Source organism: Coregonus clupeaformis, chromosome 8 (assembly GCF_020615455.1).
Source record: "Coregonus clupeaformis isolate EN_2021a chromosome 8, ASM2061545v1, whole genome shotgun sequence".
Lineage (NCBI taxonomy): Eukaryota > Metazoa > Chordata > Actinopteri > Salmoniformes > Salmonidae > Coregonus > Coregonus clupeaformis.
The window spans coordinates 27,912,076-27,934,391 of record NC_059199.1 but is presented as its reverse complement, the minus strand read 5'-3'; the positions used below and the strand labels follow the sequence as shown (position 1 = coordinate 27,934,391).

The window sequence follows — 22,316 nt, the reverse complement described above, 5'->3', positions numbered from 1 at the left end:
TTTGCAGCGCTTTCAAAACATCAGCTGTCTGAATTTGTGTGAAGGAGAAGTGGGGGGCATGGGCAAGTTGCAGCAGAGGGTGCAGAGTTGGTGGCCGGGTTAGTGGTAGCCAGATGGAAAGCATGGCCAGCTGTAGCAAAATGCTTGTTGCAATTCTCGATTATTGTAGATTTATCGGTGGTGATAGTGTTTCCTAGCCTCAGTGCAGTGGGCAGCTGGGAGGAAGTGCTCTTATTCTCCATGGACTTTAGTGTCCCAAAACTTTTTGGAGTTAGTGCTACAGGATGCAAATTTCTGTTTGAAAAAAGTTAGCCTTTGCTTTCCTGACTGCTTGTGTATATTGGTTCCTAACTTCCCTGAAAAGTTGCATATCGCGGGGCTATTTTATGCTAATGCTGTACGCCACAGGATGTTTTTGTGCTGGTCAAGGGCAGTCAAGTCTGAGGAGAACCAGGGGCTATATCGGTTCTTAGTTCTGTATTTTTGAATGGGGCATGTTTATTTAAGATTGAGAGGAAATTACTTTTAAGGAACAACCAGGCATCCTCTACTGACGGAATGAGATCTATATCCATCCAGGATACCTGGGCCAGGTCAATTAGGAAGGCATGCTCGCTAAAGTGTTTTAGGGAGCGTTTGACAGTGATGAGGGGTGGACGCAGGCAATAAGGCAGTGATCGCTGAGATCCTGGTTGAAGACAGCTGAGGTGTATTTAGAGGGTATGTTAGTCAGGATGATATCTATGAGGGTACCCATGTTTACGGATTTAGGGTTGTACCTGGTAGGTTCGTTGATAATTTGCGTGAGGTTGAGGGCATCTAGCTTGGATTGTAGGATGGCTGGGGTATTAAGCATATCCCAATTTAGGTCACCAAGCAGTACAAACTCTGAGGATAAATGGGGGCAATCAATTCACATATGGTGTCCAGGGCACAGCTGGGGGCTGAGGGGGGTCTGTAGCAAGCGGCAACAGTGAGAGACTTATTTCTGGAAAGGTGGATTTTTAGAAGTAGAAGCTCAAACTGTTTGGGCACAGACCTGGATAGTATGATAGAGCTCTGCAGGCTATCTCTACAGTAGATTGCAACTCCACCCCCTTTGGCAGTTCTATCTAGACGGAAAATGTTATAGTTGGGGATGGAAATTTCAGAATTTTTGGTGGCCTTCCTGAGCCAGGATTCAGACACTGCTAGAACATCAGGGTTGGCAGAGTGTGCTAACGCAGTGAATAACTCAAACTTAGGAAGTAGACTTCTGATATTTATGTGCAAGAAACCAAGACTTTTGCGATTACAGAAGTCATCAAATGATAGCGCCTGGGGAGTAGGAGTGATACTGAGGGCTGCAGGGCCTGGGTTAGCCTCTACATCACCAGAGGAACAGAGGAGGACTAGAATAAGGATACGGCTAAAGGCTTTAAGAACTGGTCTTCTAGTGTGTTGGGTACATAGAATAAAGGGGGCAGATTTCCGGGTGTTATAGAAAAGATTCAGGGCATTATGTACAGACAAGGATATGGAAGGATATGAGTAAAGTGGAGGTAAACCTAAGCGTTGGGTAACAATGAAAGAGATAGCATCGCTGGAGGCATCAACTGAGTCGGTCTCCGCGTGTATAGGGGGAGGGGCAAAGGAGCTATCTAAGGCAGGTTTAGCTAGGCTGGGGGGTCTACAGTGATATAGTAAAATTAGAAATAACCGAAACAACAATAAACTAACCATGTTTGGGCTGAGGCTAAACATAAACAGGATGTAGTACCGTAAAAAAGGAACAGTCCAGCAGACATCAGCTGTATAGCTGAGTTATCATAAGGTCCGGTGGTAAACTAGTGAGTAAGAGGCCACGGCTAGCGTGTGCTAAGCGGGCCGGGGCTAGCAGATGGATGGAATCTTCGTGGTTAACGTCGTAACCACATCAGACGATTTCGTCGGCAGACCAGTCGTGTAGGATCGGCGGGGCTCCGTGTCAACACTAGGTGGTCCCGTCCGGTTGACAGAGAGGTAGATAGCCGGGAGATGGGCCTAGCTCAGGATGATTAGCGAGACCACAGCGTCAATTTTGTTGTAGCTAGCTGATAGCGATGAATCCGGAGTTAAAGATTCAGTGATTCCGGCGGAAAAACTGATATGTTCTGGGTCAATAACGCGCTGTGCAGACTGGCCGAATATCCGGTGATTAATGTCCAGTGATTAAAATTAATCCCGCAGAAAAAATCCAATGTTCTGGGTGAAATACCGCTAGCTGAGGCTAATAGCAAGTAGCTAGTTAGCTGGCTAGCTAGTTTCAACTGGAGATTCTAGATTCTAGATAAAGGTAAGTCAATAATAGAATCCGTTCCACATTGAGTGAGGCGGGTTGCAGGAAAGTATATTTTGTAGAAGGATGAAAAGTCTGATATGGAAATATGTACGAAAAATACAGAAAAATAGGGTATTTACAGGCTATTTACAGACATACGATAAAAACACAACTGCACTACTACGCCATCTTGGAAAAAAAAGTATACAGTATCTCTCGACCTGAACGTGAAGCCTTGGAGACCTACATAAAGGAGTCTCTTGCTGCTGGTCTCATTCGTCCCTCGTCATCACCCCTGGGAGTAGGATTCTTTTTTGTGAGTAAGAAGGATGGCTCTCTTTGACCGTGTATTGATTATCGGGGTTTGAATGATATTACGGTCAAGAACAAGTATCCCCTGCCCTTGATGAGCTCTGCTTTCGACTCTTTACAGGGTGCTACTGTGTTCACGAAGCTTGATCTACGCAATGCGTATCATCTGGTCCGGATCAGAGAGGGGGACGAGTGGTTGACTGGGTTCAATACACCTATGGGACATTTCGAGTACCAAGTGATGGCGTTTTGACTGACCAACGCCCCAGCAGTGTTCCAAAGTATGGTGAATGACGTTCTGAGAGATATGATCGGTCTTTTTGTGTTCGTTTACCTGGATGACATTCTCATCTTCTCGAAGGAGCTTTCCAGCCACGTCCAGCATGTCAAGCAGGTCCTGCAGCGTTTATTGGAGAACCGCCTGTTTATGAAGGCAGAGAAGTGTGATTTTCACGCCCACACTATATCCTTCCTCGGGTACATCATCTCCATGGGAGTGATTAATCCTGTTGTGGTTCGACTCAAATTGCCTAGGACGCTCAGAGTCCATCCCACCTTTCATGTCTCCTGCCTCAAGCCTGTTCTCCTCAGCCCTCTGCTGCCCCCTCCGCCTCCTCCTCCTCCTCCTCGGATGATCGGAGGTGGTCCTGTCTACACGGTGCGCCACATCATGGATTCCAGACGGCGGGGTCGGGTTTCCAGTATCTCGTGGACTGGGAGGGGTATGGTCCTGAGGAGAGGAGTTGGATTCCTCGGCGTCAGATCCTTGATGCTGACCTCCTTCGTGACTTCTACAGCCTCCATCCTGGCGCTCCGGGTAGTCCGCCCGGTGGCGTTCGTCGGAGGGGGGCTACTGTCATGAATCCCGCTTCCTGCGTCTGTTTCTGCCTGAGTTGCCTGTTTTCTGTCTTGGAGTCTGTTCCTGAAGGTTCCTGAACGCACCCTGTCTGGCTGCCGGGCGACGAAGCTAGGCGGGAGATATCTCGATTACCCGCACCTGCATCTCATCAGCTATCTGCACACCTGGTCCTGATCATCACCTCTTCACTTCATAAGCTCTGACCTGACATCCATTCCCTGCCGGATCGTTAGCCATGAACAGTATGTTGTGTCAGCGTATCAGCCTCAAGTTTTCTAGAGCTAGTTTTGTTGTTTTGTACTTTTTGGTTGCCGTGTATTTACCTCCGTTTACTCTGTCTACAGTTATTCTCCCGGAACATTCACTCCACCCTTGCCTGGTCGTCGGTGGGTTCTGTAACATCATTGGATCTGCCTATTCACTTCCACCAACTCACCTCCGCTGCCCGCTCCGTCTCCTGAATTATCCTGCTTCCACATTTGAGTCGTTAAATAAATACTCCCCTTCTGTCTACTCACCTTGTCCTGGTCTGCTTCTGGGTTCTGCTTTAGAGAATCGTGACACCATCCCTCCATCCACCCCTCATCTATCCATCCATCCATCCCTCCCTCATCCATCCATCCCTCCCTCATCCCTGTCTTTCCCCTCTGTTTCTTCTTCCCTTATCTTTGTCCTTCCATCTGGCTCTCCCTTTCACTTCTACCCTGACACCTCTCCCTCTCTCCTTCTCTTCTTCTCCTCCTCCTGGTGCTCTGTCGTTTGACAGCTGTCAATCACACACACACACTGCCAAGGTAGCAGCAACAGGGAGTTGTTGTGACCTGTGTGTGTGTGTGCGTGTGCGTGTGTGTGCATGTGTGTGGCTGTCCATGTGTACGTGTGTGTGTGTCTGTATGTATCCGCCTGGCACTACCTCACATACAGTACCAGTCAAATGTTTGGTCACACCTACTCATTCAAGGGTTTTTCTTTATTTTTACTATTTTCTACATTGTAGAATAATAGTGAAGACATCAAAACAATGAAATAACACATATTGAATCATGTAGTAACCAAAAAAGTGTTAAACAAATCGAAATATCTTTTATATTTGAGATTTTTCAAAGTAACCACCCTTTTGCTTTTTGATGACAGCTTTTGCACACTCTTGGCATTATCTCAACCAGCTTCACCTGGAATGCTTTTCCAACAGTCTTGAAGGAGTTCCCACATCTGCTGAGCACTTGTTGGCTGCTTTTACTTCACTCTGCAGTCCAACTCATCCCAAACCATCTCAATTGGGTTGAGGTCGGGTGATTGTGGAGGCCAGGTCATGCAGCACTCCATCATGCAGCACTCCATCACTCTCAATCTTGGTCAAATAGCTGGAGATCATCCATTCACCTTCTCTGCGTCTCACAAAGACACGGCGGTTGGAACCAGAAATCTCAAATTTGGACTCATCAGACCAAAGGACAGATTTTCACTGGTCTAATTTCCATAGCTCGTGTTTCTTGGCCCAAGCAAGTCTCTTCTTCTTATTGGTGTGCTTTAGTAGTGGTTTCTTTGCAGCAATTCGACCATGAAGGCCTGATTCACACAGTCTCCTCTGAACAGTTGATGTTGAGATGTGTCTGTGACTTGAACTCTGTGAAGTATTTATTTGGGCTGTAATTTCTGAGGCTGGTAAATTATCCTCTGCAGCAGAGGTAACTCTGGGTCTTCCTTTCCTGTGCCGGTCCTCATGAGAGCCAGTTTCATCATAGCGCTTGATGGATTTTGCAATGGCACTTGAAGAAACTTTAAAAGTTCTTGAAATTTTCCAGATTGACTGACCTTCATGCCTTAAAGTAATGATGGACTGTCATTTCTCTTTGCTTATTTGAACTGTTCTTGCCATAAAATGGACTTGGTCTTTTACCAAAAAGGGCTATCTTCTGTATACCAACCCGACCTTTTCACAACACAACTGATTGGCTCAAACGCATTAAGAAGGAAAGAAATTCCACAAATTAACATTTAAGAAGGCACACATGTTAATTGAAATGCATTCCAGGTGACTACCTCATGACGCTGGTTGAGAGAATGCCAAGAGTGTGCAAAGCTGTCATCAAGGCAAAGGGCGGATACTTTGAAGAATCTACAATATATTTTGATTTGTTTAACACTTTTTTGGTTACTACATGATTCCATATGTGTTATTTCATAGTTTTGATGTCTTCACTATTATTCTACAATGTAGAAAATAGTAAAAATAAAGAAAAACCCTTGAATGAGTAGGTGTGTCCAAACATTTGACTGGTACTGTAAGTGCCCTGTACTGTATAAACACTAGCACACCAGAACACAAAGCATGTTGGCTAGCAGATCTGAATTACTTAACCCTCAATAGTGCTGCTTGGCGAGTCACGAGCCATACACACTCCAGTATGTTCTGTAGGGTAGCCTATGTTACGCACGATTACATTGACCACCTCCTCTCCATCATGCTCCAGCTGCACATATGAATGCACGCCCACACATGCAATTCCTACGCTCACATGCTCGCTAAAAGAGAAACACATTAGTTGACGTTCTATGCTATCTTTTTACGCACATAAGGTCACATTCAGAGTTCCTGCATGCTCCACTATACAAACTGGCTGCATTAGGGCCTCGCATCATAGCCTGAGCACAGGCAGACTCTATCTGAAATTCTAATCACCAAACACAGGCATTACTATTCTGATGACTATTCCTGCTATGCAGGCGGCTAAGCTTTCTACAAAGTTTTGGTTAAACCGTGAAGGCCAAAGCCATTTCTTCAAAAAAACAAATTTGTATTATTTTTGGATAAACACAATCTCAACTCTCTTCCTCTCCCTCTCTCTCTTTCTCTCTCTCTTTGGCTGCCTTTCTCCGTTTCGCTCCAAGTTTATTTATACATTATCCGTCTTTTCTTAATAATCTATCCCTCTTATCTTTCAATTTTCCCCCTTTGCCTCCCTCCGTCTGGGCCTCCCTTTCTTCTCCTCTGTGTAAAGCACATTACCTCTCTATCTCCATTTCTGTGCTGCTGTTCCTTTCTCATTCCCCCCTCACTGCCTCCCCCTCTCCCCTTATCTCTTCCCCCTGTATCCCTTCATCTCTCCTTCTTTACCTCCCCTCTTCTCTATCTCTCCGCCTGGCTTGCTCTGCATTCCGTGGTCCCTCGCTCCCCGCCCTCCGTGCTGTCCCCCTGGCCCTGACTGAAATTAAAACCTGACCGTGATGGCTTGGCCTGTCCACCTCTCCCGCCAAGGCCTGGCCATATGGGCCTAAGAAATAGACCTTGAAGTATAAGATAAAGTACATCAAAACTGCCACGGTCTCGCGGCTCTGTGGGCACTGTATATTTTTAGATACCATTTCACATTTTTACAAGCTGTTTCTGTGCCTCTTTTTCTCCACCCTCCCCTCTCTCCCTCTCCCCCCCCCTTTCTCTCTTCTTCTCTCTCTCTCTCTCTTTCTCTTTTTCTCTCTTTTTGTTATAGTCAGACAGACTGGTCTCAGTCTGACAGTGAGGCGAGAGTCTGCAGTGATTAACACTGATTAAAGTAGTTAACAAGGCTCTCTCATTCTGTGTGTGTGTGTCGGTGTGTACACGTTTTACTAGTACACAAGAATAGTAAACCAACTAAAATTCAGAGAATTTAGAACATTTTGCCAGTCCATTTTGTGTGTGCTCACTCACTTCCGTGTGCATGTGTGTTTTCCCCTTTGTCTCATTCTCACCTTGTCTTGTTTCCACAACCACCACATTCACAGATGAACACAACCCCCGTTTTTAACCCAGAAGTGCAATATCAATCTGCAGTCTGTAAAAAACCTCCATCTTTTTCTCCTATTGTATTTGTCCTTCGAAATACGTATTGTCCCATATTAGGCTACATTAAAGTGTTTCTTCTGCCCATTGAAGGTGTTGATGTAGTCTCACTGGCTGCGTTTCAAATGGCACCCTGAGAGAGAGAGATTTTCTTTTGTTTGCCTATTCTTGGGCAAATGTAGTGGCCGCTCATGGTGGGTGTCTTATGTTCCAGTTGTTGTTTCTAGTCAGTGGACACCCCCATGAGTGTCTTTCAGAACCCCTCCTATAACCCCACCTGTTTTGGTTGTTGTCAGTAACTCTTTGTTAGTTCCCCCTTCTGTTTGAGCGACATGATTTGGTTTTCTAGCTGGGGAACGTAACAACCAGTTCTGGAGTGGGATTTCAAAGATGGTGGGTTTAGTGAATTTGGAAAGTATGAGATTGTTTATTTTGCTGCACTTGGTTTAGTACATACTCCCTCTGCCATGTAATTCCAGCTAATGCTCATCTTTCTCTTCTCAATATATTTGGCGGTCCTTGACGAGCCAGCCACTCAACTGTTCATTGATTGATTTCATTTGACAATTTAACATTTTGGGCTATTGACTTTATTGTGTCAAAACACATACACACAGTACATACATTTTAACACTTGTCAGGGATGACGGTCAATGACTTATTTCATTGTGGTCCCTTACATTAACATTTAAGTCATTTAGCAGATGCTCTTATCCAGAGCGACCCTTATTTCCATTCATAAGAACCTTGAATCCCTATTAGAAGAAAAATGATCCTACAGCGTAAGTAAACTTGTAGAACGTCTGGGTATTATATAGACACGGAGTCAGAATAAAGAACTTGCCTTGGAGAAGACCTTGACATAGGTTCACCCACTTTATTGTTTTATCACAGATAATACCTTGAACGTATGTATTCTCTCCTGTTTAGTAAGGTCTTTATGTACCTGCCGCCCAAGTCATGGACCTGAGACAGAGAGAGCTGGAATAAACAGAGAGAGAAACCACGTGTTCTTGTGCCAGTCAATTATTCAGGACGCAAAATATGGTCCATCTTCCACCGCTCTGCTCTTGCTGCTCTAAACCTGGATGGCCTGGACTCACCTTATACCAGGATACAGATTTAGTTGCTACCTGAGTAGTTTTCCTCAGCACTGCACCAGTGTACTGTTGTGTAACGTGTAAATAATTACCCTGGGCGTCTTCACTTGGCTATGTAAGGCAAGCTGTAGGTTGTTTGCACAAACAGATATTTTAAAGGGACAGGTTATTTTAAGAAGGGATCAAACATTCATTCATTTTTTTCTGCTATTTCTGTGTGTGTATGTTGTAATTATTTTCACACGGTGTGCCTTCAGAAAGTATTCACACCCCTGGCCTACACACAATACCCCATAATGTCAAAGTGTAAATATGTTTTTCTGAATTTTTACAAGTTAATAGAAAATGAAAAGCTGAAATGTCTTCAGTCAATAAGTGTTCAACCCCTTTGTCATGGCAAGCCTAAATAAGTTGCATGGACTCACTCTGTGTGTAATAGTGTTTAACATGATTTTTGAATGACTACCTCCTCTCTATACCCCACACATACAATTATCTGTAAGGGCCCTCAGTCAAGCAGTCAATTTCAAACACAGATTCAACCACAAAGACCAGGGAGGTTTTCCAATGCCTCACAAAGAAGGGCACCTATTGGTAGATGGGTCAAAATAAGACATTGAATATACCTTTGAGCATGGTGAAGTTATTAATTACACTTGGGATGGTGTATCAATACACCCAGTCACTACAAAGATACAGGCGTCCTTCCTAACTCAGTTGCCAGAGAGGAAGGAAACCACTCTCGGGATTTCACCATGAGGCCAATGGAGACTTTAAAACAGTTATAGAGTTTAATGTCTGTGATAGGAGAAAACTGAGGATGGATCAACAACATTGTAGTTACTCCACAATACTAACCTAATTGACAGAGTGAAAAGATGGAAGCCTGTACAGAATATAAATATTCCAAAACATTCATCCTGTTTGCAACAAGGAACTAAAGTAATATTGCAAAAATGTTGTAAAGAAATGTACTTTATGCCCTGAATACAAAGTGTTATGTTTGGGTCAAATCCAAAACAACACCATACTGAGTACCACTCTCCATATTTTCAAGTTGTGGTGGCTGCATCATGTTATGGGTATGCTTGTAATTGTTAAGGACTGGGGAGTTTTTCAGGATAAATAATAAACTAAATGGAGCTAAGCACAGACAAAATCCTAGATGAAAACCTGGTTCAGACTGCTTTCCACCAGACACTGGGTGATTAATTCACCTTTCAGCAGGACAATAACCTAAAACACAAGGCCAAATCTACATTGGAGTTGCTTACCAAGAAGACAGTGAATGTTCCTGAGTGGCCGAGTTACAGTTTTGACTTAAATCTACTTGAAAATCTATGGCAATACCCGAAAATGTCTAGCAATGATCAACAACCAATTTGACAGGGCTTGAAGAATTTTGAAAATAATAATGGGCAAATGTTGCACAATCCAGGTGTGCAAAGCTCTTAGAGACTTACCCAGAAAGACTCACAGCTGTAATCACTGCCAAATGTGCTTCTACAAAGTATTGACTCAGGGGTGTGAATACTTATGTAAATTAGATATTTCTGTATTTCATTTTCAATAAATTTGCTAAAATTTCTAAAAACATGTTTTCACTTGTCATTAAAGGATATTGTGTGTAGATGGGTGAGGAATAAAATCTATTTAATCCATTTTGAATTCAAGATGTAACACAACAAAATGTGGAATATGTCAAGGGGTATGAATACTTTCTGAAGGCACTGTATGGGTAACTATGTGGACAGTGTGTGTATAAGAATAAGCAATGTACAGTATGTGTGTTGATATGCTCACAAGCACAAGTTTGCATACCGTGGATTTGTGTGTGTCCGTACATACGTGTGTATGTGCACGTTTGCATAAATCGCTGCAGTTGCTCTGGCTCAGACACTAAAGGCCACGTTACTCTATTGAGCTTCCTGAGGTTGGCACTGTGTTGAAGGCCCAGACTAAATAGGGTAGCACTCCTTTTCTCCTCTCGCTCTCCCTTTCTACTTCTCTCCCTCTCCAATGATCTCTCTCTTCTGTTCTATCCCTCTCACTCATCCTCTATCTCTCTCACTCTCTCTTCCTTTCTCTCCCTTTCTCTCTTTCTCTCTCTCTCATACTCTCTCTCATTATCATTCCCCCCCCCCCTCTCTCTCTCTCTCTCTCAGTGCGAACCCAAAGGAGAGGCTTAAAGAGTTAGGTTTGTGAAAGCTAACACCCCACTGTAGCAGACTTCCTATGAGAGCTGCTGAGGCTCTCACACACTTCAAAGCTCACACTGCTCTTTGAAACCTTGGAAGTAGGTATGGTTCTGTTGTCTTATGGCTTCAGTGTGCTTCTTCCTGGGTTTACTTTTCTATTTCTCGGGGCTGTTCGCTGGCATTCTTTGTCCTTCGGTTTATGTGTTTGTCTGTTGACTGTGTGTGTGTGTCTTACACGAGTCAAATGTAATGGAGTCTGTTGCACATGTTGTTAATGGTTGCCGCTCATACAAAGACCTGCACATAGCTAGACATGACCGCCTTGTCGACCTGATAGCTACTGAGGTGAGAGGGGTAGCCTCACCAACAGCACACATTCACAAACCTTCTCTTGTCATTGGAGGATGGTTTGATGATGATGTGTTTTCTTGTATACCAACTATGCCAGATATTGTTGTTGTGGGGGGACGCCGGAGGGAGATGCTCATTTTGGAAGTGGGTTGCTCTTTTCACTCTTACATGGAGCAGGCCTTTGCTGACAAGTTACTGAAATACCAGCCCCTCATGTCACGCTTGAGCAACCTTGGTTATCAGTGCAAGCTTGTGGTGCTGATGTTCGGGAGTCTCTGCCATGTACATAGGCTGACAGTACAAGGTCATCAGATTGCAGGCCTGCATAAGACAGAGGCAAAGCAGCTAACAAGGTACTGCTCCGTGTCAGCAGTCATGGGCAGCCTTGCTGTGTGGAGAATGAGGCGCTAACTGTACCCATAAGTGTCCAAATTTCCATGTCCTTAGAAATGTTTGTTTCCTTCTCGAGTGTAATGTGATTTGTGGATTCAAATAAAGTTTTTAATATACAGTGGGGGAAAAAAGTATTTAGTCTCCCACTTAAAAAGATGAGAGAGGCCTGTAATTTTCATCATAGGACAAAATGAGAATAAAAAATCCAGAAAATCACATTGTAGGATTTTTAATGAATTTATTTGCAAATTATGGTGGAAAATAAGTATTTGGTCAATAAAAAAAGTTTCTCAATACTTTGTTATATACCCTTTGTTGGCAATGACACAGGTCAAATGTTTTCTGTAAGTCTTCACAAGGTTTTCACACACTGTTGCTGGTATTTTGGCCCATTCCTCCATGCAGATCTCCTCTAGAGCAGTGATGTTTTGGGGCTGTCGCTGGGCAACACGGACTTTCAACTCCCTCCAAAGATTTTCTATGGGGTTGAGATCTGGAGACTGGCTAGGCCACTCCAGGACCTTGAAATGCTTCTTACGAAGCCACTCCTTCGTTGCCCGGGCGGTGTGTTTGGGATCATTGTCCTGCTGAAAGACCCAGCCACGTTTCATCTTCAATGCCCTTGTTGATGGAAGGAGGTTTTCACTCAAAATCTCACGATACATGGCCCCATTCATTCTTTCCTTTACACGGATCAGTCGTCATGGTCCCTTTGCAGAAAAACAGCCCCAAAGCATGATGTTTCCACCCCCATGCTTCACAGTAGGTATGGTGTTCTTTGGATGCAACTCAGCATTCTTTGTCCTCCAAACACGACGAGTTGAGTTTTTACCAAAAAGTTATATTTTGGTTTCATCTGACCATATGACATTCTCCCAATCCTCTTCTGGATCATCCAAATGCACTCTAGCAAACTTCAGACGGGCCTGGACATGTACTGGCTTAAGCAGGGGGACACGTCTGGCACTGCAGGATTTGAGTCCCTGGCGGCGTAGTGTGTTACTGATGGTAGGCTTTGTTACTTTGGTCCCAGCTCTCTGCAGGTCATTCACTAGTCCCCCGTGTGGTTCTGGGATTTTTGCTCACCGTTCTTGTGATCATTTTGACCCCACGGGGTGAGATCTTGCGTGGAGCCCCAGATCGAGGGAGATTATCAGTGGTCTTGTATGTCTTCCATTTCCTAATAATTGCTCCCACAGTTGATTTCTTCAAACCAAGCTGCTTACCTATTGCAGATTCAGTCTTCCCAGCCTGGTGCAGGTCTACAATTTTGTTTCTGGTGTCCTTTGACAGCTCTTTGGTCTTGGCCATAGTGGAGTTTGGAGTGTGACTGTTTGAGGTTGTGGACAGGTGTCTTGTATACTGATAACAAGTTCAAACAGGTGCCATTAATACAGGTAACGAGTGGAGGACAGAGGAGCCTCTTAAAGAAGAAGTTACAGGTCTGTGAGAGCCAGAAATCTTGCTTGTTTGTAGGTGACCAAATACTTATTTTCCACCATAATTTGCAAATAAATTCATTAAAAATCCTACAATGTGATTTTCTGGATTTTCTTTTCTCATTTTGTCTGTCATAGTTGACGTGTACCTATGATGAAAATTGGTGGCTGACTAAATACTTTTTCCCCCCACTGTATGTGTGTGTGTTTGCATGCGTGAGTGCGTGCGTCTGTGTGTCCTAGTGTGGGCACGTGTCTGTGCGCGTGTGCGTGTCCACATACCTCCTCCAGGAGTCCTCTCACCCCTTGGCTCTTCTACACCATTGTCTCATCAATGTGGCCTGTAGCCTGAGAGGAGACATGGATAACAGGATAAGCACTGTGCATGGTCTACAGGATAAGCACTGTGTTCTCGTATGCCTTCGCCGAAACAACATGTGCCTGACATTCCCACTGAGGAGGGCACTGTGGAGAATTCACTGTGATGAGAGCCTCCATTCTCTGACACAACCCATTTCGAGTGAGCTCTCAGATAGCGAGCCTTGTCTACACCACAGCTTTTTGTATTGGTATCAATACAGCTCTTCTGAGAGAACGAGGGAATAGATAAAGAAAGAGAGAGAATGAGATCTGCTTTTCATCAGGAGGCACTTTGAGAAAGAATAGAGGTGAGCCAGAGGCCTTTAATATCCACTCACAATTAGAGACTCACCTTCAGAGACAAATGAGAGAGGGCAGAGGGCAAATGGCTCCTCATTCCTCACAGTGCACTGCTTTTGACCAGAGCCCATATGGCTCTGGGCCTGGTTTCCCAAAGGCATCTTAAGGCTAAGTTCATCGTTATAGCATAGGATCAAGTAGAACTAATGATGAACTTAGCCTTAAGATGCTTTTGGGGAACTGGGCCCTGGTCAAAAGCAGTGTACAATATAGTGTAAATAGAGTGCCATTTGGCATACAGACATACACTCCTCTCATACCTCTGCTGATAGAAAATACATTATTATAGGCTAGTAGTTTTGTACTTCTGAAGTACACTGTAAAGAAAGTACTTCAAAGTCTGGTATTTATTTGTTGTGTTGTGACATCACCTGGTGGTCTTTTACTATCAGCTCTCCACTAATCAGAGAGCGGCCTTTGTTTCCACCTGCCCCCTCTATTGGCTGTTTTGCCTGAGAGGGAGACTGTCACATGCTGGAATCACTACAGTCATTGGACGGTATTCATTTAGTAGCTCCAATCTGACCTGGCTCCTCTATGGGGACCTGTTTCCCTAATGTGTGCAGTCAGACTCAATTACACAGACTGGTGCTGTGTGTGTGCATGCGTCGGTTTGTGCATGCGTCTCTGTGTGTGTAAAGTGTAGAGCAGCACCCACTACCACCACCCTGAGTCATCTCTGAATCATCACTAGACTCCAGTCAGATCCAGGGGTAATCCCAGGCCTGAAAGGCTGCAGCGTCTAGCTCTTTTTTTCCCCACGCCTCAGCATTTGTTTTCAGCCTCCATTTTGGATCGAAACACAGTAAATTGTGCGTTAATTACGAGGCTAACCAAATCAGCGGAGGGAGGATTTGCTGGAGACGGTGTGTACTTTTACTTGGAGATGATGTAATGACTTTTGGTGTTGAGGTACGAGAAAAAACCGCAGAGCCTGTCCCTGTCTCATTCCGCAGCTAGAGGAGCCTGTCGGTCTTCTATTAGTTAGACAATTGGAGAAATCAGAGGAAGACATTGATTCTGCATCACTATGTTACTGGTACATTTATTACATGGGTTCACCTGTGTTGTAACTGTAAATCCTTAATGGTGACCTTGAGGGAGAGGATTGATGATGATGATGACGATTTTATTGGGATTGAATGAAGGTTGTTTGATGGTCAGACTAAGAAACCAATCTGAATGTGAGCGGCATGTATACTGAACAAAAATATAAACGCAACATGCAACAATTTCAACAATTTTACTGAGTTACAGTTCATATAAGAAAATCAGTCAATTGAAATAAATTAATTAGGCCCTAATCTATGGATTTCACATGACTGGGCAGAGGCGCAGCCATGGGTGGGCCTGGGAGGGCATAGGCCCACCCACTGGGGAGCCAGGTCCAGCCAATCAGAATGAGTTTTTCCCCACAAAAGGGCTTTATTACAGACAGAAATACTCCTCAGCTTCATCAGCTGTCCTGGTGGCTGGTCTCAGACGATCCCGCAGGTGAAGAAGCCGGATGTGGAGGTCCTGCGCTTGCGTGGTTATACGTCGTCAGCGGTTGGACATACTGCCAAATTCTCTAAAACGACGTTGGATGTGGCTTATGGTAGAGAAATTAACATTAAATTATCTGGCAACAGCTCTGGTGGACTTTCCTGCAGTCAGCATGTCAATTGCACGCTCCCTCAAAACTTTAGATATCTGTGGCATTGTGTTGTGTGACAAAAAGTGGCCTTTTATTGCCCAGCACAAGGTGCACCTGTGTAATGATCATGCTGTTTAATCAGCTTCTTTATACGCCACACCTGTCAGGTGGATGGATTAACTTGGCAAAGGAGAAATGCTCACTAAAAGGGATGTAAACAAATTTATGCACACAATTTGAGAGAAATAAGCTTTTTGTGCAAATGGGACATTTCTATGGATCTTTTATTTCAGCTCATGAAACATGGGATCAACACTTTACATGTTGCGTTTATAGTTTTGTTCAGCGTAGATACACTAACACTACTAATACTAACAGTCAATGCTGTTACTGTAACAGCAGTGACATGAATGTAACGATAATGAACCATGTAACATAATGAATCATGTAACGGTATTGACCATTTTATGAATGCAATGGCAATCTCAGACTAAAGTATGTAGCGAATGACAGAGCAACGGAATAATTTAGTGTGAGTCCAGATAAAATCCTGCGACTTGTGACTGCAGGCCGCCCAACAACCTGCCCGCTTGACCCCATCCCCTCCTCCCTTCTCCAGACCATCTCCGGTGACCTTCTCCCCTACCTCACCTCGCTGATCAACTCATCCTTGACCGCTGGCCATGTCCCTTCCGTCTTCAAGAGAGCGAGAGTTGCTCCCCTTCTCAAAAAACCAACACTCGACCCCACTGATGTCAACAACTACAGACCAGTATCCCTTCTTTCTTTTCTTTCCAAAACTATTGAGCGTGCCGTCTTTAGCCAACTCTCTTGCTATCTCTCTCAGAATGACCTTCTTGATCCAAACCAATCAGGTTTCAGGACTGGTCATTCAACTGAGACTGCTCTTCTCTGTGTCACGGAGACTCTCCGCACTGCTAAAGCTAACTCTCTCTCCTCTGCTCTTGTCCTTCTAGACCTGTCTGCTGCTTTTGATACTGTGAACCATCAGATCCTCCTCTCCACCCTCTCCGAGCTGGGCATCTCCGGCGCGGCTCACTCCTGGATTGCGTCCTACCTGACCGGTCGCTCCTACCAAGTGGCGTGGCGAGAAGCTGTCTCCGCACCACGTGCTCTCACCACTGGTGTCCCCCAGGGCTCAGTTCTAGGCCCTCTCCTTTTCTCCCTATACACCAAGTCACTTGGCTCTGTCATATCCTCACATGGCCTTTCCTATCATTGCTACGCTGACGATACACAACTAATCTTCTCCTTTCCCCCTTCTGATAACCAGGTGGCGAATCGCATCTCTGCATGTCTGGCAGACATATCAGTATGGATGACGGATCACCACCTCAAGCTGAACCCTGGCAAGACGGAGCTGCTCTTCCTCCCGGGGAAGGACTGCCCGTTCCATGATCTCGCCATCACGGTTGACAACTCCGCTGTGTCCTCCTCCCAGAGTGCGAAGAGCCTAGGCGTGACCCTGGACAACACCCTGTCGTTTCTCCGCCAACATCAAGGCGGTGACCCGCTCCTGCAGGTTCATGCTCTACAACATTCGGAGAGTACGACCCTGCCTTACACAGGAAGCGGCACAGGTCCTAATCCAGGCACTTGTCATCTCCCGTCTGGACTACTGCAACTCGCTGTTGGCTGGCCTCCCTGCCTGTGCCATTAAACCCCTACAACTCATCCAGAATGCCGCAGCCCGTCTGGTGTTCAACCTTCCCAAGTTCTCTCACGTCACCCCCCTCCTCCGCACACTCCACTGGCTTCCAGTTGAAGCTCGCATCCGCTACAAGACCATGGTGCTTGCCTATGGAGCAGTGAGGGGAACGGCACCTCTGTACCTTCAGGCTCTGATCAGTCCCTACACCCAAACGAGGGCATTGCGTTCATCCACCTCTGGCCTGCTGGCTCCCCTGCCTCTGCGGAAGCATAGTTCCCGCTCAGCCCAGTCAAAACTGTTCGCTGCTCTGGCACCCCAATGGTGGAACAAGCTCCCTCACGACGCCAGGACAGCGGAGTCACTCACCACCTTCCGGAGACATTTGAAACCCCACCTCTTTAAGGAATACCTGGGATAGGATAAAGCAATCCTTCTAACCCCCCCAAATTGTAAATTGTAAAGTGGTTATCCCACTGGCTATAGGGTGAACGCACCAATTTGTGAGTCGCTCTGGCTAAGAGCGTCTGCTAAATGACGTTAATGTGCCCTTGAGCAAGGCACTTAACCCTAATTGCTCCTGTAAGTCGCTCTGGATAAGAGCGTCTGCTAAATGACTAAAATGTAAAATGTAAATGTGAGGCTAGGACAGACAGCAGCCTGCATGTGAACAGCGTGTAGATCTAGTGATCTACTATTACTAACAGTCAATGCTTTTACGGTGATGGTATTGACAGTGATGTAACAGTAATGACTAACATGAATGAGCATATTATTTATACTCATCCACAATGGAGAGGTTTGGTTGGATATGATGGTCAGACAGCAGCCTGCATGTAAACAGCATGTAGATGTACTATTACTAACAGTCAATGCTGTTACTCTAACAGTATTGTCTGTGATGTAACGGTAATGGACATTTAGTTTATGCTCATTCACAATGGAAGTTGGTTTGGTTGAAAATTTGATTTTATTTAGATCTTACACTGCAGAACAGACCGCTAGTTTCTGTCCACTGTGGTCTGTGGTCTTTCTCTTTTACAGTATCTTTGTTATTTATTGATAGTTGCTGTATTCTCAAAATACTTGTTTTAGTGGAGACAGTGGTGCAAGGTACAGTGGTGCTATCTTTGTCTTTGTCTCTCCCCTCTCTCCCTCGCGCCCCTCTCTCTAGGCTGTCTTCACCAGCTTGTGCTGGCTGTACTAACGAGCAGTGCTTTCCCACTCATAGGAAAATGATGATGAGACAGCAGAAACGACACAGAGACAATGCACAGCGGGGAGAGAGAGGATGAGAAAGAGAGGCACCATTACTCTTTTGTCACTGCACTACTACATATATGTGTATCCCTGGGGTGCACTACATTTCTGTCTCTCCCTCTGCCTTCCGTTCTCTCCATTTTATTCACTTGTTTGTCATCATTCACTGTATTTTCCCCTCTTTGTCCTGTTTAGTTTCTCCCATAGACCTCCCCCTCTTCCCACTTTTCTCCCTCTCTCTGTTGTTAAATCTTCCTCCCTTCCCAACCCCTCCTTGCCCCACCACCTCATGTGTCATGTGTCACTAAGTGGACTGCTTATACGCTGAACAAAAATATAAATGCAACATGTAGGTCCCATGTTTCATGAGCTGAAATAAAAGATCCCAGAAATGTTCCATATGCACAAAAAGCTTTTTTCCATATGCTCAAATTTTGTGCACAAATTTGTTTACATCCCTGTTAGTGAGCATTTCTCCTTTGCCAAGATAATCCATCCACCTGACAGCTGTGACATATCAAGAAGCTGATTAAATAGCATGATCATTACACAGGTGCACCTTGTGCTAGGGACAATAAAAGGCCACTCTAAAATGTGCAGTTTTGTCACACAACAAAATGCCACAGATGTCTCAAGTTTTGAGGGAGCGTGCAATTGGCATGCTGACTGCAGGAATATCCACCAGAGCTGTTGCCAGATAATTGAATGTTAATTTCTCTACCATAAACCGCCTCCAACGTTGTTTTAGAGAATTTGTCAGTACTTCCAACCGGCCTCACAACCGCAGACAACGTGTATGGCGTTGTGTGGGCGAGCGGTTTGCTGATGTCAACGTTGTGAACAGAGTGCCCCATGGTGGCGGTGGGGTTATGGTATGGACAGGCATAAGCTACGGACAATGAACACAATTGCATTTTATCGATGGAAATTTGAATGAACAAAAATACCGTGACGAGATCCTGAGGCCCATTTTGAGACCCTTTTTTTTTTTTTTTTATATATTTGACCAACAGATGCATATCTGTATTCCCAGTCATGTGAAATCCATAGATTAGGGCCTAATGAATTTATTTAATTTTACTGATTTCCTCATATGAACTGTTACTCAGTAAAATCAATGACATTATTGCCTGTTGCGTTCATATTTTTGTTCAGTATACGTCTGACTCCACACACCTATAGAGCATCACCTCGTCCATCTCCCTCCTCCTCCCTCCTCCTTCTCCTCCTCTGATTCTGTCTGTGCCTTTATGACGGAACTGTGATCTAAAATTCTGTCATCATGTTAAGTGCGCTACTAAAGCCGCAGTGTTCAACACTCACTCACACACACCCACATGCACACACACACTTGTAAATGCACACACACTCTCACTCATTCCTTTCCCCCTACTCTCTCAATGACTGAAGCTCCTTTCCTGCATTTCTACCCCATTTGCATCCATGATTCCCCATCATCACATTCTCCATCTTTCCTCTTCCTTTCCCTCTTTTACTATCTCTTACTCTATTCTCCTCTCTCTCTCCTCCCCCCTCTTTCTCTTTCCCCTGTCTCGTTTTCTTCCCTCCCCCTCTCTCTCCCATTCTCTCTAAATATAGTCCCTTTGAAGCATGGCTGTGTTGTTTCTTTTTGCAACACTGCGAGACAAAAATCTGTCATCCAACATCTGAGAGAGGAGTGGGGTACGAGCAAGGAGATAAGATTGATGGCAAGGAAAGAACAGTGGTTAAGGGATATGATATTCATCTGTCTGCATGAGAGAGAGAGAGAGAGAGAGAGAGAGAGAGAGAGAGAGAGAGAGACCCATATTTAGTCTGGGCCTTCAACACAGTGCCAACCTCAGGAAGCTCAATAGAGTAACGTGGCCTTTTATGTCTGAGCCAGAGCAACTGCAGCGATTTATGCAAACGTACACACACCACACGGTGTTGTGATCCTCATTTTGTAATTGAATAATAATCTCCCTTGAGACCTGACCTAGTATTGTGTTGTGTGCGCGCATGCGTGTGAGCATTCACTCATGTGTGTTTGCAAATTTTTTGTGTGTGTGTGAGATAGAGAGAGATTGTAATTGAGATAAAGGGTGCGAGAGAGTGAGAGAGGAAACCCTAGAGCGGAATGCAACGCAATACTGCCGCCTAATGTTACATAGTAGTCAATACAGCTCCAGTTGTTGCAGATTTCCCCTGCCATTTATCCTGACACAGATTCCTACCCACAGCTAAGGATACTTCACATCTCATTAATTGCCCTTTCCATCCCTTCAGGATAAGCATAAGAAGTTTGTATGATAATACTTTGTACAGTTATGATAATGAGTATACATAGAATGATTAACAGCCATGTTATGAGGTAGGATGTTAAATCATGTCACCTCATTTCCTCACTTAAGGCTAAAGCGACGTCACATGTCCCAACCCAAGATTGACCTTCTGTACCTGCTAACACACTGGTACATTGTGTTCGATCGCCATGCGCGCATGGGACCCCTTCACATGTCAGTATATCCCTCCTCCCTGTGGTAGAGGAGCCACACGTCTCCAATGGCATGATCTCCTTCCGCCTCACTGACGCAGACTATGTCATGCTCATGGGAATGACAGTAGGCTTGAAGGCTTGGATATTATTTTCTGCAGCAACCCTGGTTGGTTTTGCCACTGGGAATAGAGTGAGAAAAATACTATTTTTATGCACAGGTAAAGTAGTCCCTTCCTGATAAGAGTTGTATAGTATGCTGTTACTCATCAATGTATTTGTTCTCTCCTCTCTCTCTCTCCTTCTTTTTCTCTTTCTTTATTTCTTCTTCCTCCCTCTACCTCCACCTTTCTCTCCTTTCTCTCTCTCTCCCTCCCTCCCCCACTCTCTCTTCCTCCCTCTCTCTCCGTCCCTTCCTCCATCTCCCTGTCTCCTCTCCCCTCTCTCCCCTCTCTCCCCTCTCTCTCTCTCTCTCGACAGTCTACGGAGGGAGGGCTACACGGTGCAGGTGGCAGTGAACGACTACCTGGACATCTACTGCCCGCACTACAACAGTACCGCCACCAGCCAGCGGGGGACACTGGAGCGCACCGTGGCTGAGCAGTACGTCCTCTACATGGTCAGCTACCGCGGCTACCGCACCTGCGACCCCCAGATTGGCTTCAAGCGCTGGGAGTGCAACCGGCCGCATGCGCCCCACGCGCCCATCAAGTTCTCTGAGAAGTTCCAGCGCTACAGCGCCTTCTCCCTGGGCTACGAGTTCAACGTGGGCCACGAGTACTACTACATATGTGAGCGGAATATTTCTATACTAAGTCTGTATAGGAGTATAATAATGATGTAATGATGATTGTACTACTATATCTGTAAGTGGTGGAGCTGAGATACTCGTTGTCTATATAGTGTTATAGTCGAGTAATGACAATCGATTGCATGGGCTATCTATATAGCGCTTGCCCAAGTGCATGTACTTTACATCGTAAGTGGGAATTAGCTTCAGCCATTAGCAATGTGTAGCACTCACCTACATACCTTAGTAAGTTAGAGTTGGATTATTACAGCATTCAATTTGTGAGTCATTAAACTACATTAGGTAATTTAACTCTTACACCACACCCCCAAATATACTTTGTTCCTTTTGAATAAATGTACCACTATAAAGTAACTGTGTTAAACTGCTGTAATAAACTATAATGACCATTTCACTTTGGTTGCATCCCGTATGGCACCCTATTCCCTATGTACTGCACTACTTTTGTCCAGGGCCTATAGGTCAAAAGTAGTGCAGTATATAGTGAATATTGTGCCATATGGGACAAAGACATATTGTGCCAAAAAGCCAAAGCCATGTTAGTTCATAGGCTGGCCTCTAGATGGCACATGGCTGACATTCTTCTGTGTTCTGTTGAAGCCACGCCCACCCATCACCATGGCCACAGCTGCCTGAGACTGAGAGTCTACGTCTGCTGCTCCACGGGTGGGTCTCTCTCTCTCTCTCTCTCTCTCTCTCTCTCTCTCTCTCTCTCTCTCTCTCTCTCTCTCTCTCTCTCTCTCTCTCTCTCTCTCTCTCTCGTATACACTCACACGTACACACACTGGAGACCTGAGGCTACAGCTTCTGACAGTGATTTCCCAGTGTTCTTATAGTGAGGTTATAACTATCTCACTGTGTTCCAGGGTTGTATGTTATTCTATGTTCCAGGGCATTGATGTTCAGTGTTATTCTGGGTCTCAGTGCTCTGATAGTGTTTGATAGGAATGCTCTCTCTTCTATCCTGATG

At 45.0% G+C, this 22,316-nt stretch overlaps 1 protein-coding gene across 2 annotated transcripts in view; it reads left to right on the top strand.

Annotated features, from left to right (window-relative positions):
• Nucleotides 1-22,316, top strand: part of efna3a (ephrin-A3a) — an 86,131-nt gene that overhangs the window by 47,845 nt on the left and 15,970 nt on the right. For both annotated transcript variants that reach the window (XM_045221892.1, XM_045221891.1), the window contains exons 2-3: nt 21,016-21,326; nt 21,947-22,012. In XM_045221892.1, coding sequence (XP_045077827.1) covers nt 21,016-21,326; nt 21,947-22,012 — 377 coding nt within the window. The remainder of the gene's footprint in view (nt 1-21,015; nt 21,327-21,946; nt 22,013-22,316) is intronic.